Raw genomic sequence first — 15,094 nt, 5'->3', positions numbered from 1 at the left:
CGAACGAGCTTTTATGCGACTCTGCATATAGTTAACGCTCGTATTTGGTTCCTATCTAAGATATTGACTTGAATTTTTAATACGAAATAAAGCTTTCGAATATACTTACGATACCGTTTAAAAAACTTAAAAATTAAAAAAAAAAAGTTTTTTTTTTCAAAACACGTTTAGTTTTATGAGTCGATCGACCCACCATACATACGTTCATAAGATTTTCAATATAGTTAAGGTCAGTGTGAGCTTATTTATACATATTTAAATTTAAATTTTTGTGACAGTATAGAATTCTTAAGCACCCTGTGTATGTTTGTTAGCAAAATCCAATGTGTCAATTTTTTGCAAAATGGCGACAAGTATAAAAATTCAATCACTCATAACTCAGTAGTTTTAAATTTTAACAAAAAGTTCTGGTCAAAATATTATCAACTCTCTTAAAGAAAATATATAGAAAATAATAAAAATGTTTAAGAAATCAACTATAAAAAAATCAGTTTCACAATAAAATATTATGAAAAGAAAGAAAGAAAAACAATGAAATATTTCTGTTTATTTTAATTCTTTGCTGTAATATGATTACAACGAATACTTTTTTATTCTGCTTTAACAGAAACTAGAATGAAATAATTCAGTAAAAATAGTGTCACTCTAAAAACAGCCGAAGAAGTATATAATTATTAGTCTTAATGAAAAATCTAAATATACTACCGAAAAAAAAAAAAAAAATATAGCCAACACCAGTCAGGAGAAGGCTGAAATGTTGGCCTGCGCGTTTTTGACTTCTTTATGTCAAACTATAAAACAATATTTGGTAAATTTGTCTTGATGTTATATAGAATCTGTATCCTGAGCCTATCTTAGTAAAGCTAATAAATGTGTTAGTGATACTAGGAGCTCAAAAAAAAAATAAGCTTTAATTACGTTTATACTGGTATTGATCTGAAAGCACCACTTGATCTAATGGAATTACATCACAAAACAATATAATTTGTTAATTGAACCGCCACGATCCATCAAGCAGAAACTTACTACTAAGACTATCGCTAGACTTTTGCACTTTAACGTGCAAATTGATTAAAAACAACCATGCAAACATATCTACACACAACATACACATCAATCCAAAGTGTCCACCGCCGCAACTTTCGCAGAGGAGACAAGACAACATCCCTTAATCTGACCCGCTTTCAGGTAAACACGCGTGACGGATACCTTTTGACGATTCGTAACAAATTAAATCTGTCCTAGGCAGCCCTTTGGTAAATATTTGAACGTCTAATTCGTCGGTGTGGTCATACACACACACATGCCAAAGGTCTCCATCTCTATCTCTGCATATGATAATGCCATTCATTAACATTTCATCTTGTGTGCCGTTTGTTTGCCAAGATAGTATGTAACATCTGCACCTGTGTTTGGCTTGGTAGACTAGTATAACCATACTAAGTGTAAACCTGTCTATGAGTTTAGGCAAAATCTATATGATAATAAATATATGTAGTATGTATATTAGATTGCTCTAAAATTAATAAATTAAAGGTACTGATTTATCTTATTGGGTTGGTGTAAATCAAAATATTTCAAGAACAAAGGATCAAAATTATATTTGAAAACTCAACTTTATATACTAGATTTTTTAATTGTAAAATTAAATTATGAGTGATTTAGTAGCTGTGGAAAACTAACAATACACTAAAAGCAGATGATGATTCACAACAATAAATCGATAGTCAATTATTGATCATATATAATCATTTTATAACAACTTTAACAACAGTAATATCGTTTGTAATAAGCAAATCGCAAAAAAAGTATTGAATCTATGACTTCAAAACCTCTATTCCGGATATTTTCAGCACTTAAATATCGATACTGATTTAACATAACTTTGAAGAATGTTCACTAAGATTTTTAAATCTAAAATTGAGGCAGTATTGAATAATTATTTTTACTCAAAGTAAAAGTTTTGCATGAATAAGTTCTTTATATATAAATTACTAAGAAAACAGTGCAATAATAAATTTATAAACGTGTATTTTCTCGCAATACTACAGCATCACTAAGTTTCCAATTCGTAACAAATATCAAGGTAAACCCTTGGGAAATCAAATAATTGCTTTAGCTTATCCTAGTCGGACTTTTTCTAAATTCTGAGGCTCGTCCTTGTGTCAAGTTTAGACTGTCTGAAGAAAGTGATTTGTTTTACATATTTTTGCGAATTAGTATCTTCTAACCAATTTTAATGATTCGAAGCTGAACTATACTATTTGTTATTATTTAATACAGATTTTATAAGACTATAATAATTTATTAAAGAATTCCAATCAGTAAAAATTAACGACTACATCATTCTATGGAGTTTTTAATCAGAAGATTCTGCATTTTCTATCGGATCGGCGAAGATATGCACAACTCTATTATTTGTTATTATTTTTAATGCAAATTTTTTAAAACTGTTATTGCATACCATTTAATATGATTTATCAGTTTTATAAAATATTTTTAGCGAGTCTTTTGTGACTTATTTCGTTGCAACGATTATGGGTGGTTCTCACAAATACAACAATATGTTTTCTTGCAATTGTAATGTTTACCATTTTTATGCCTACCTAAAATGCCTTTGAAGATTCAAGTTTAATAAGAAACTAATTTGAGATCACATTAAAAGCTCTTTCAAAAAATAGTAAGAGTTAAAACTTTTCAAAACTGAGCAACACTGAACAACATATTTTTCACTATAATAAATCAGTATATAATTAAATAGCTGGTTCATGATTTATTTAACGGTAGAATAATATATTTTAAATACTTAAGAACTGATTTAAAATTACTGGTTTTAGTACTAATAATACGATAATTTTTTAATACTCAAAAAATGGTATTGATATAATAGTAATATAGGTATTTCTGTCAAAGCAATTTAAAATGTATTTTTTTCATCACATTTTGTATCACAAAACCATTTCTTGTGAATGTTAGTTTAAATGCCTTAATATAAAATTTAAGGAACGGAGGATATGAGATATGTTTTCAATTATTTTGACTCCCAAAAACTGCATAAAACCTTGTAAGGATCAACAATCCAATCTACTGATATTATTTATAAGATACGATCTGTAAAAACATTTTTGGTTTAGTGATTATTTCGCAAACTTAAATTGCGCACAGCAAAAATCAATATACACACAGTATATGTATATATAATAATATGTTAATAGCAGATTTTATTATGATTTTAACTCAAAAACATCATGTTTTCAAAATATTTTTTAATTATATCAGTAATTTACCCATAAATACACATTTCTTAATTTAAAATAGAGAAAAATTTGAAGCAGTTGCATTAAAATTAAAATACATTTGACAATCACTTTGTTCAAAATGAGGAATTTTTATGTGCGCAATTTTCGTCACTTTATTTAAGATACCATATTTTCGTAAATTTAAAGCTTTTCCTGATTTTTTTAATCTCTCCGTTGTAACCTGAAAAAATTTGTGCAAAAATGGGTTATCAATCTGTACCAACTGGATAAGTCAATCAGATACAATAAATATCTACATATATAATTAATTATTAATTATTAGATACAGAAAATTTTATAAAAATACATGTTACAGCTAGAACCGGTTTTTAATAATAGCGCATTTTTATAAATAGTCAATTCTGCTGCCGTGTATCGAACCCGCGGCCTCTAGATTACCAATATAGACCTTTTGTATTACACTATTCCGACCTGTAATAACACATGTGTATAAAAAACTACTCACATAAATTCCTAATTTCATAACAAATAATATATTCATTACAGTCTCACCTCAGCTAAGTAAATATAATTGCTTTTTTACACGAGTATGATTTATTTTCAATCGAACGTGGATAAAAGCAGCTTTGTTTCAACCTGCCTTTGTATTAAGGTGTGTACCTACATACATATATATCCACTCACCTACCCAAGAAACACATTCCACATTTCACTATTGCGTTTTCCGATATTTACCCAAAGTTTTAGCATGCAGAGCGGCGAACACACGCAAAAACCCACAGAATGCCAAACGAGCTTTGGGCAACCAAAAAAAAAAATAACAAAGAAAATGTTTTCGGTCGCGACTTCTGAATCAACAATTGTTCTTTTCGTGACCTACTAAATCTTGGGATAGTTTTAAAGGGCTCGAACTTTCTTAGGTGATGACTTTCACAAGCTTTACATATTTTACGAGAGGAATATAAATTTTACTTTGCTTTGATTTAGCGTAGGTTAAAATTCAACTTTTATTAAATCGAATATTTTTTTTATTATTTGAAGTATGACCAACATACCTAGGGTTCTCAATGATTCGAATATATTCGTAATTATTTACTGATAATTATTTATTTAACCAATTAGTGAAAAAAGTAAATTAATTGACTGTAAAATATTATTATTAATAACTATTGATTGATAATAGTGCTGCAATTCTGTGCAAATTACTTATCAGTGAAGATGTTAAAAGGAAAATTACCTACTTTTAGATCAGCGACGTTATTTCAGCTTTTTAAAATCACTAGAATTAACATCAGCTGCGAATGAATTAATCCAGCAAATTTAATGAAACATTTAACATACATATTTTTTTTGCTATAGTGATTTTCCAAATATATTCATTACTATGTTTATTGATAATAAATTTCATATCCAATTTTATATAATCGTTAGATGTTTGTATCGAGACATTATCACAAATATAAAACGTCTCATTGATTTATAAATTCTATCTAAATTCATGAGGCGTTCAAATTGTTATTGCCTCATAAACACAATCCAATCTTAGTACGATTCTCACATTAATAGTTATACGTTTCGCAGTGAATCAAATATCTAAGCAAAACAATCGATTCGTATGCAAGAGCCGTACAATAACGAAAGCAGATATGAACCAGGTGAGCTTAATTGCATTATCATCACGCCATCCTCGGCGTAAACATCATAGTTTTCTCCGCAAGGAAATGGCTCAATTTCGATGCAAAGTAAGACTCATTCACTAGATTAACAGGTGAGTAATTGGCCAGACAAACTTCAGGTGAATCAAAGGTGAGACTCGAGGGTCGGATGTTTAAGGGGGCGTGGAGCGGACAGCCCTTTTTGGGACTTTGTTAACGCGTGAATAAATATTTTTACTTGAGCGACTCGGCTACAAAGGGAAACCCGGAAAACCGGAAAATTATCGTCGGCCATCGGTGCGGTTTAAAGTCAACACCCTGGATAGTTTAGATCCTTTGAAATTATCTCAAGAGTCGCGAGAAGAACAAGGTATGTGTAGAGTCAAAAACAAAAAGAGCGATGCATTTGGTTCCCACAAATATCTATTTTTATCAAAGCCGTTGATATTAATGGTGTTACCATTTGCATATGGTTATAAATATTAAAACAAATTAAGCACGTACTACTATGTGATAGTAATTATATTATCAAATTACAACGAAAGTTTTGCGTTGGAGTAAAATAACGCCCCTAAAAGTTTTAGAGAAAGTAGAACACACTATTCTGGTGCATAATTACTAACACTCATTAAATTATTATATTAAGTTTTGTTCTACGTAATGAAGGGAATAAATAACAATTTATCTTAAGTTTGTACATTTTTCCACTAAAATATTTTTCAAGCAAAAATCAGAATAAGACTGTCTGTAAAACACAATTTATTTTTTTAAGTAATACAGAATACAGCTATAGTGGTTTAGCAATCATACAAACGACAAAAATAAATAACGCAGTTATTGAATTTATTCCAATAAAACCAGAAAATAATTTCTCATCCTTTTAGAATAAATCTTATCCAAGCGTATGTACTAAGACTTTTATATCTATTGAACGTACAATCACTCAATTTTCAAAAGAGAGATAACAATAATTTTATATGATGTTAATGCGAATATAGGAAGCAATTCTCGTGTAAAAAAATGTGGGACAATATGGTAATGGCGTCCAAAATTATGGAATTCTGCACTGAAAATATTTTATTCATGGTTTAAACAATGTATAATACACATTGGAATATAATGAAAATCATCTATATTAAATATTAAAAACTATACAGGTTCAGGTTGTAACTATCTATTTATCGCAAACATGAGGTCAAAACTCAAAAAAATAATAATTAATTGACCCCGCAAGATATAAAAGAGTTTGGCAAGGTTATTAATGATAATGTATCTCAGTTAAAAATAAATTTATTTAGACGGCGCAAACACATCTTTAAAACAAATAAAAATATATATAATTAAGAAATTAAAACACAATAATCTGCTACAAAGAGATATTCGAAAAAACTAGCTTACTGATAAAACGTGAAACCTGATCAAAAAATGGTAACATCTCAAAAAACCGTGAATATTAACCGAGAAATATCATAAATGTCATGAAAATTTTAACAAGGAAGTTCAGAAAAAATGAAGACATGACAAGAACAAATACAAATTATATACCCCCTATAGCGTAGAGATTGGAATTCGTTATAGGGGACTAGGCACCCATACAAAATTTGAGGTTAAGTTCTTTCAATTGTATTTTATGAATTTAACGAAATCAGCCAATTTATTTATTTTTTTCTATTTTTTTATGTATTAAATGACCTTGTATTTAGTTTGAAAACAAGAACATGTGCCCTATGTCCTTATTGCAACACTTGCGCAAAGAATATACTTGATTTTGAGAGTACCAGGGCAATCAAACGAAACAGTTTTTTAAGTTATTTTCTCTAAAAGCGTAGGTCTACAATGAATAAATATTTAAAAATAAATATAAATTATCAAACTTTTTCTGCAATATGTTTTATTTTAGTATATTACTAAAAACCTATTAATTATATTAAAAAAAAACAATAATGGTAGAAACGAAAATAGCTAAACATCTTGAATCGTGTAATTATGCAATAAATTACTATCAGTGTCATTATAATGAATCTCGATTAAGTTTGACAAAGCTAAAAAAGATATTGCTCTAAATTACATATTTAAAGCTTATGCTAAGAATCCAGCACTCTTAACGAATTTATCTTTGAACCAGATATTTTACCTTTAAAGATTTATAAAGCTATTAAAAAGCTAAACATAAACAATCAAGTAGCGATAAAGTTTTAGTTGAAATGATTAATGAACTTGGAGACAAGGGTATTGCCATTTTATGTGATATATACAACTAAATATGAATTTGGCCTCAAGACTGAGTGGAATCCAAATTTATTCCCTTGGATAAAAAGTGCAAAAAGTATAGAATAATTGCCCTTCTATCCCACAACAGTAAAATACTATTATACATAATAAAATAACGATTGCATAGCTACTACATAAGTTGACAAATACCAATGGAACAAGCTGGGTTTGTTTAAGAGAAATTAATAGGAGAGGAAATACTAATTATTTGTCAAATTATTGAAAAATGTAGAGAATTTAATTATTTATTAGACCAGAAATTATTTGCTTCGTATTATAAAGCATTTGAAAGTGTAAAGTGGGAATGCCTTTGAGATATATTGTCAAATATAGGAGTCCTAACACACCTTGGCTATATACATCAAAGCAGTAAAACAATGGTACAAGAGAATTCTCAAAAATCAAATAAATTTTTAATTTAAAAATGAGTAAAGCAAATTTTTTTCAGCTTATAATATCGATTGTCAATCTCATTAATTTAATAGAAACCCTTGTTATTGTCTTAAAAAAATTTCTCGGACTGTATCTGCATTGGTAAAATATAATATTATGTATATAATCTACATTATTCTTTGTATTTGGCACTGATCTTTTTGCCCTTGTTTTGGTTTTTGTGAATGTTTTTCTACTGATAATGTATATGCACTCAGAGACGCAAGCGTTTGTTTTACGCTAACGATAAAAAACTTTGTTTTAAGTAAGTCCAAGAAACAGCAATAATTAAATAATTTTAATATAAAAAAATCATAGTTTAAAGGATGAATTTCGATATAATTTTGTCTTTATGATTTGACCAAAAACAGACACTAAAATATGCTAGTGATAATTTGTATGCTATAAATTGTTGTGATCAAATGCTAGCGATTAAATGTTGGTGCTAAATTGCTGGCGGTAATTTTTTCTAGACACTATTTAGCTAAAAAAATCTTTAGCAATAAATATTTACATGAATAATTAAAATCACAAAATTACTGTCTTTGAAGTCTCTGAAAAGCTTAGAAATGTCAAAATTTTCCCCCCAGTAGACAACCAGTTAATGTTTAATTATTGTTTTGCCCGAATTTTGTCCGCTTGTACTGGTACACTTTTAATATAAGCGCGTACAGGGATGCGATAGGGGTGTGCTTTAGGGTGGGAGGGTTGCCTGTTTCGATTGCAAGGGCTGCGTGTATTTACGACCTTAGCATAGGCACACTGCCCCTCTCTCCCACCGACATACGTACACACACATAAACACATCGATCCGATATACAAATATACAGAATATCCGATAAAAATATGCACGGGTATCTAACATTGCCGGCAGAATATTGCTCTGGGACAGGGCTGCAAATTGAAATGCATTTTTTTTAATAATAAAATATATTAATTCAACACTTTATACTAGTATGACTTAACAAGCTATCTTAATGCATCACAATGAATAGCAAATATTAAAAAAGATCAGTGATGACTGCTGCCATAGAAATCTCCTCGACTAAGTGATGTTCTAAAAGTAAGAGCTGGAAATTATTTAGAATAGAAAAATTGTCAACAGCAATTTTTATTATATTAAAAAATGAAAATAACTTTTTTAATGCTTATTATTTAAAAATTTATTGCACAAATAATTTGTTCTAGTGCACACCACAGATAAAATATTGCTAAACATAATAAAAAAAATTGAATAAAGACATATTTATTTAATCCTCATTTGTTAATATGGTAATGCACAAATCATTCGTTTTAATGCACACTACAAATAAAATATTGCTTAATATAATATGTGTAATGGATTATCAAAGTAAAATGCGTTTCTAAATATATCTATAGAAAATAAATGAGCCGGCTCTTAGAACATGGTGTTTATTATTTGATCTAACGTTAACTAACTATATGCTCTCAATATTTACTAGTATTAAAATGGTAATCAATCTGCCTTTAAAAATCACAAGAAAGACACAGCAAAGTGTGAAAGTATGAGAAAGCAAGAGGACACACAACATATTTACACAATTGGTAACAATGCACTATACATAGAGATACAACTAAAAATCCACTGATCTTGTTGTGTGCTAAAACATAATGGCGAAAGCTTCATAAACGGCGCGACCGTTAAAAAGGGTTAATCTCTTTACCCAAACATAATCTCATTAAGCAGATTTTTTAGCAAAAGTGACAGATAAATGCTCGAATATTTTTTATATGCGTTCGTACGACTATTTTAAACGAGACAAACTGTTAAATCTTTATTTATTGTGTAAATATTTTATTGAAACATGACAGGCGTGACTACTACTAAGTAAGTAGTGAAATAAATCAATAATAAATCTATTAAAACAGCTTACGATCAATATATTTCACTGTGCAGGATCTAGTTCGATTTTATTTTAATTATTTATTACATTTTTGTTCCGTGAGATTATAAAAATCTAGGAAACCTTAGGAATATAAAACAAGGTCTTTCATGTATTATTCACTAATATAGAAATATTTAAAGGTATTGTTTAGTATACATAAATAATACTAAGATCTTGAGTGATTTTATTTTTATTCGTTGATAGTACTGTCTACATTAAAATTTTCGCATTTTATAAAGCAATCTCGGTTGCATTGGATCATCATTATGTTAACAAGCGGGTTTCTTGTCTCTTTATAAAATTTGTGAAAGACATATTTTCTTTTAAGTATTGCAATAACGTTCCAAAAAAACATTTTAGATATACTGTAACGTCCGTGCGGTTTTGTTTCTAGGGAAACATTGGTTGAACAAACTGTTAATTTTGTCATATAGAACGGTAAGGGCTGCGTCCAAGTTGTCGCATATATGGACTCGCGACCAAATGCATGCTAATTATTAGCCATATTGTTCACAAAGTTTGTGTTTGATTTGCGCATTTTGTCAAGCTCAGCGATATTTTTATTTTAACATAATATAACCACGATTTTTTATTAAATTTTGCGTTAAAACAGAAGTAGATTGCAATTAAGTGGTACAAATGTTGAAAAGGGCGTCATATGTTCCAACAAACAATTTACAAATAGTACAAACGTTTTTAAAAGAGTCTCTAAGACATCAAGGATAATAAAATATATAATAGGCAGCCAAGCATATCAATCACTGATGACAATGTGGAAAGGATATTGTTCTCAATAATCCCAGAATTACTACTTGGAAAATTTAATGCGATTTATTTTAAGCAAAAATTGAGTAACAAACAAATCTTAATGTCGAATAAAAAACGATTAAATATTCGAATATATTAGTAGAGTTATATTAAATAAAAAACAGATTAACTAATTATTTTATTATTAAAATAATATAGCATTAAATGTTTCATACTTTAAATCTAAACAAAGTATTTTAATCATTAAAGCTACCAAAGAATAAAACTCTGTATTAAAAAAAATATTATCCTAATAAATAACTTGAGACAGACTAAAAATTAAATATTATTCGCAATGATTTAAAAGAGAGATATTGTTTATTGAGTATTAATTGTATGATCATTTTTGTTTGAAATAAGTATCTAATCATAACAGGAGACGATTATGATTGAGCGCTATAAAGAGCTAAGAACAAAATATAAAATGCCAAGTCTTATACTGTGTATTATTTTGCTTTCAACTTGAGATATACATGAATGCAGCTGAGCTACGCTGAGTATTAAACACGACAAAAAACAGCCGCTTCCCACTTCACGTTAAATTTGCTCCAACTACAAAGAACTACGTGAAGGACACGTATCTATATTATTGCACAAATCCTGTTTTCAAAACTAAACTTTTTATTCTATAAAAACAAGTTTGTTCTTTATAACATAATACAATCCTATTGATTAAGAGCAAAAAATACTTTATATAATAAATTTTACTAATGATAAATAAATAAAAAAATATACATACATTGTAACAAATATCAAAAATCAGATATCGTATACGAGTTCATGACATTTAGTACACAATCGTGAATGAGTTTATAAATAGATCACCCGACCTTAGACCAATAAAAGCAACATAAGAATCTCCATTCACGCAAAGCTACCACTGGTTGTGATTTTAAGTTGTAAGCTGCTCTTTAAGGAAAAACCCTTACTTCACGCATTTTTTCAGATTTTATTATAAACTTATATATAAAGAATTAATAATCTGATATTAGATTAATGAATTTTTTTCATGTCCCGGATTCAATATATATTTTTTATTAAAAATCTGACTATCATGACTTGACAGGTTTTTTCAATACGTTATGATTGCCACATTAAAAAAAACTAGGATTTATATGGGATTTTAAATTATATCTATTAATAAATATTTATTTTATTTATTTATAATAATAAAATGAAAAAACATAGAGTCATATTTAAATAGAATCAACGTGTTTTTTACTCATAAATACACTAATCTTATTTTCGTGGAAAAAAATCTAGTTATACAGTAAACCACAAATAAAACTTTTACTAATTTATTTATTTACTTTAAGCGTTCTTAAGCAATGCCTTTAAGTACCATTTTTATTTTCTATGAAAATGATTTGATTTGCAAATTTATTATTTGACACAAAAATCTTTAATGTAAGCGACATTTATTTTACGTATAAATTAATTGGCACTTACTACATTCAAACTAAAACTACTGTTGTTTTCAAATGCTAATGTGTGAAGAAAATATTATTAAATATTTTTTTTATTAAGATAATAAGTTAAATATTTTTTATAAACTTTTAAGAAATGACGGAAAAATATTGCACAGTAAGTGTTAAGCACTAGTTATAGGTGAAAAAATAAATAATGATTAAAAAGTCTTTAGCCATTTTCAAGAGTCGGAAAATTGATATTAAACATAAGAAACAAGAGTTAGCTGTATTGACAATAGACGGACAAGCTTTTTCATCGTCTTTTTAAGGTTATTTATTCATGTAGTAGTATAAAATTAGAATAGAGCATTAAAACTAAATCTCTAAAGTGTAAAAACTTTGTTAAAATATAAACTTAAAAAGCTATTTAATAAATGCATTACGGAATTTTTGAAGGGCTTGCCGCAAATGCGACTTCGAAAAAATCTAAGCTTTCTCGTCGTGGAATAACACAGGTTTTTTGAATAATTTTTAGAAAAAACAATAAAATCACAAAAATAATTTACAATACTTATTTTATAGTTGACACATAAAAAAATTAATAGCGGCAAAAAATAAAGAACATTGATCAGTTAATACTAAAAATATCTTTAATATAAACACGAAAAACCTATACCTATATATTAGTTATATTGTATAAACAATCTGAATTCTCAACATAAATATGATTAAAACCTATTATCGTGTATTTTATTATATATTTTCAAATTTATCAATCATAGTTAAATAAACATAAAAAATGTATTTCGATTTAAGGATAATATAAATCCTGTCTACCTAAATGATCAGTAACTCATTAAATATATATCGAAAATACTCTTGAATTACTGATATTTTTTAAGCATGATAAATGTAAAAAGCAGAGCAAAGATTATTATTTTTTATTTACTGTGTTATTTAAGCTTTCCCATCAAATTTTACAGTTAAAATTTGTCTTGAAATACTAGGTAAAAAGTGTATCTAATTATGTTTAGTATTAGTACGTAGTAAATAAAGAATAAACATCAGAAACCGCGCGTATCAGCGACATAGTATGAATCGTTAAGCACCGGTCACACTGACAGCGCGACCGGCGCGAATATTAAGGCAGCGCGCACGCGACGAGCGTTAACGCACCACCTGTCGCGACTGAACGAAGACAAAGAGACTAAGTAAGCAGTACTCACAGAATTTGCTCTTCTCGGCCGAAACCCCGTCGAGGGCGACGAGCAGCGGCAGCAGCAGCAGCAGCACCGGGGGCCCGGGGCCCCTCGACGGCGACACCATCTCACGCCACCGGCGGCATCCGGTTACATAACCTGCACGCGCGACGATCGATACATAACCTCGATCAGGACATGGCGGCGCGAGTCGTCACGGTCCGGCACGCGAGCGCCAAGTGCGACCGCCGGGCGCGGTGCGCGAGCGACGAATAACGAGCGAACGCAGCGCGCCGGCGTGGCGTCGCTAAACTCCCCGACCGCCCGCCCCAGCTCCTCCCTACGACCCACCGTCTCCACCGTCCCCACCGACGAACGTCCAGACGCCGAGTATTACTCATTATGCGTCGCGGCGCGCCCCTGAACGCCCATCCAGACGCCGGGAAAAAGAGGACGCGATTCCCGACTTGACCGCTGAATTAGGTTAATGAACAATTTAATTGCCCAAACAAGGTTGGATCTTGTCGAGAGTACCTTACAGCACCATACTGTAGGAATGGGAAAGAAGTTATATGCTCAATTGTTACGGAAGATGAAACAATGATGGTTTATAGGGGTGAAGCGCCCCCAAGAGGAGCTATGCTCTTATCACCAACAAATAAAATCTTTCTTTTTACACAAAGATTTTAGCTATACCATTAGTAAGAATCAAATCGCGACAACTTTTAGATGCTAACAGTTCCTACATTAACGTTTTCTCAATAATAAAAAATATCAGAAAAATATTAAAATTACAATTTTTAGCAAGAGTTTAAAGTATTAGAATATACTGTTTTCCGTTAATATATTTGTTAAATAAAAAAAAATAAAAAAAATATGTTACTTATTAACTTTTATAATTTTTTCGTAAAACAGTAAGTATAATTGATTATTCAAAATGAATTAGAGTATGTTTCGTATTTTTAAAAACAAATGGTAAAGCATTAAATACAGTGAGGAAACAAGAGCCTTGAAGATGGCGAAGGTATTAAACGTTTTCAATTGATAACAAACAACTTTGTTTGCATTCGGTCATAATAGGTGATGCCGCGCGTCAAGTGCGCGCTGCCTTAATATTGGCGCAGGATGCGTTGTCAGTGTGGACGGTGCTTAACGACTTTGTTGCTCGTGCGCGCGATTCTTTACGTTATTTTTTTTATTCACTTTTTATTTATATTAGACACATAACTTTTAAAAAACACATATTTCACTTAGTGTCTTAATATTTTTTTAGCAGCACATAGTGATTAAAAACATTTTATTTTAAAATATTATTATTAAATAAACTATAAGCGTTATTTGAATTATAACCACGAACAATAAGTCAAGGGTTTTGTTAAAAGTTAAATTTTAGACCATTTATAACAAATAAAATAATCTAAAAAGGCTTAAAAAATAGGTGCCAAATGAACCGAACAACACCAAAAAAATCGCTTTTACAAAATATTTTTTGTGAACAATTAGTGGATTTTTTATAACAAAACTAAACATAATGACATTTTTGCGAAAGCAATGCAAGAAAACAACAAAACGTCTGATGTCTAATTATTTTTTACGACATTGATTGTCCTTTCAAAATTTAAATATGAGTTTTGCTATGAAATATCTTACTAGACATCTCGACAACATATAATCTTTTATCACATCTCAAAGCTACGCATATAAAATGTATTATTTTACAAAAAAAAATATTTTATGAATCTATACTTTTTTTAATGACCACTTATGAGAGTTGAAAAAAAATATTTGCAAAAAAATTATTTTCTAAGAACGAAATTGTTTTTTCGTTGACATTATACAAACGATTGATTATCTTAACAGATATTCATTAAATTATGTAAAAGCTTGCAAAAAACGATCAACAAAAGGGCGGTGCAAAACACAAAGGATATGGTCTACTTACAAAAATTTCTGCTGAACAAGTACCCAAACCCAATATTATATGTTTTTAATTTATATATTGTATATATTAGATATTCTCTATAAGTCTAATTAATTCATAATTATATTTTTTTTATAATTTCACTATTCATTTATTCATTAATCAAATTTAATTAATTATTACGATAATTATCGGTATGTTAAAAAAATTTAAGTTTAACTTAATCTGTGATA

The 15,094-nt window shown here is 29.3% G+C and overlaps 1 protein-coding gene across 1 annotated transcript in view; it reads right to left on the bottom strand.

Moving 5' to 3' along the window:
* loaf (low-density lipoprotein receptor domain containing lost and found) overlaps positions 1–13,200 on the bottom strand; it is a 167,307-nt gene extending 154,107 nt beyond the window's left edge. Inside the window, exon 1 of the mRNA XM_088195533.1 lies at positions 12,968–13,200. Within this exon, the coding sequence (XP_088051659.1) occupies positions 12,968–13,067 (100 nt within the window). The 5' untranslated portion in view covers positions 13,068–13,200. The remainder of the gene's footprint in view (positions 1–12,967) is intronic.
* Between the last annotated feature and the right edge of the window lie 1,894 nt (positions 13,201–15,094).

Source organism: Plectrocnemia conspersa, unplaced genomic scaffold (assembly GCF_051122295.1).
Source record: "Plectrocnemia conspersa isolate PC_06_02 unplaced genomic scaffold, ASM5112229v1 ptg000010l, whole genome shotgun sequence".
In the NCBI taxonomy this organism is placed as follows: Eukaryota; Metazoa; Arthropoda; class Insecta; order Trichoptera; family Polycentropodidae; genus Plectrocnemia; species Plectrocnemia conspersa.
This window is presented reverse-complemented; position numbering and strand designations above follow the sequence as displayed.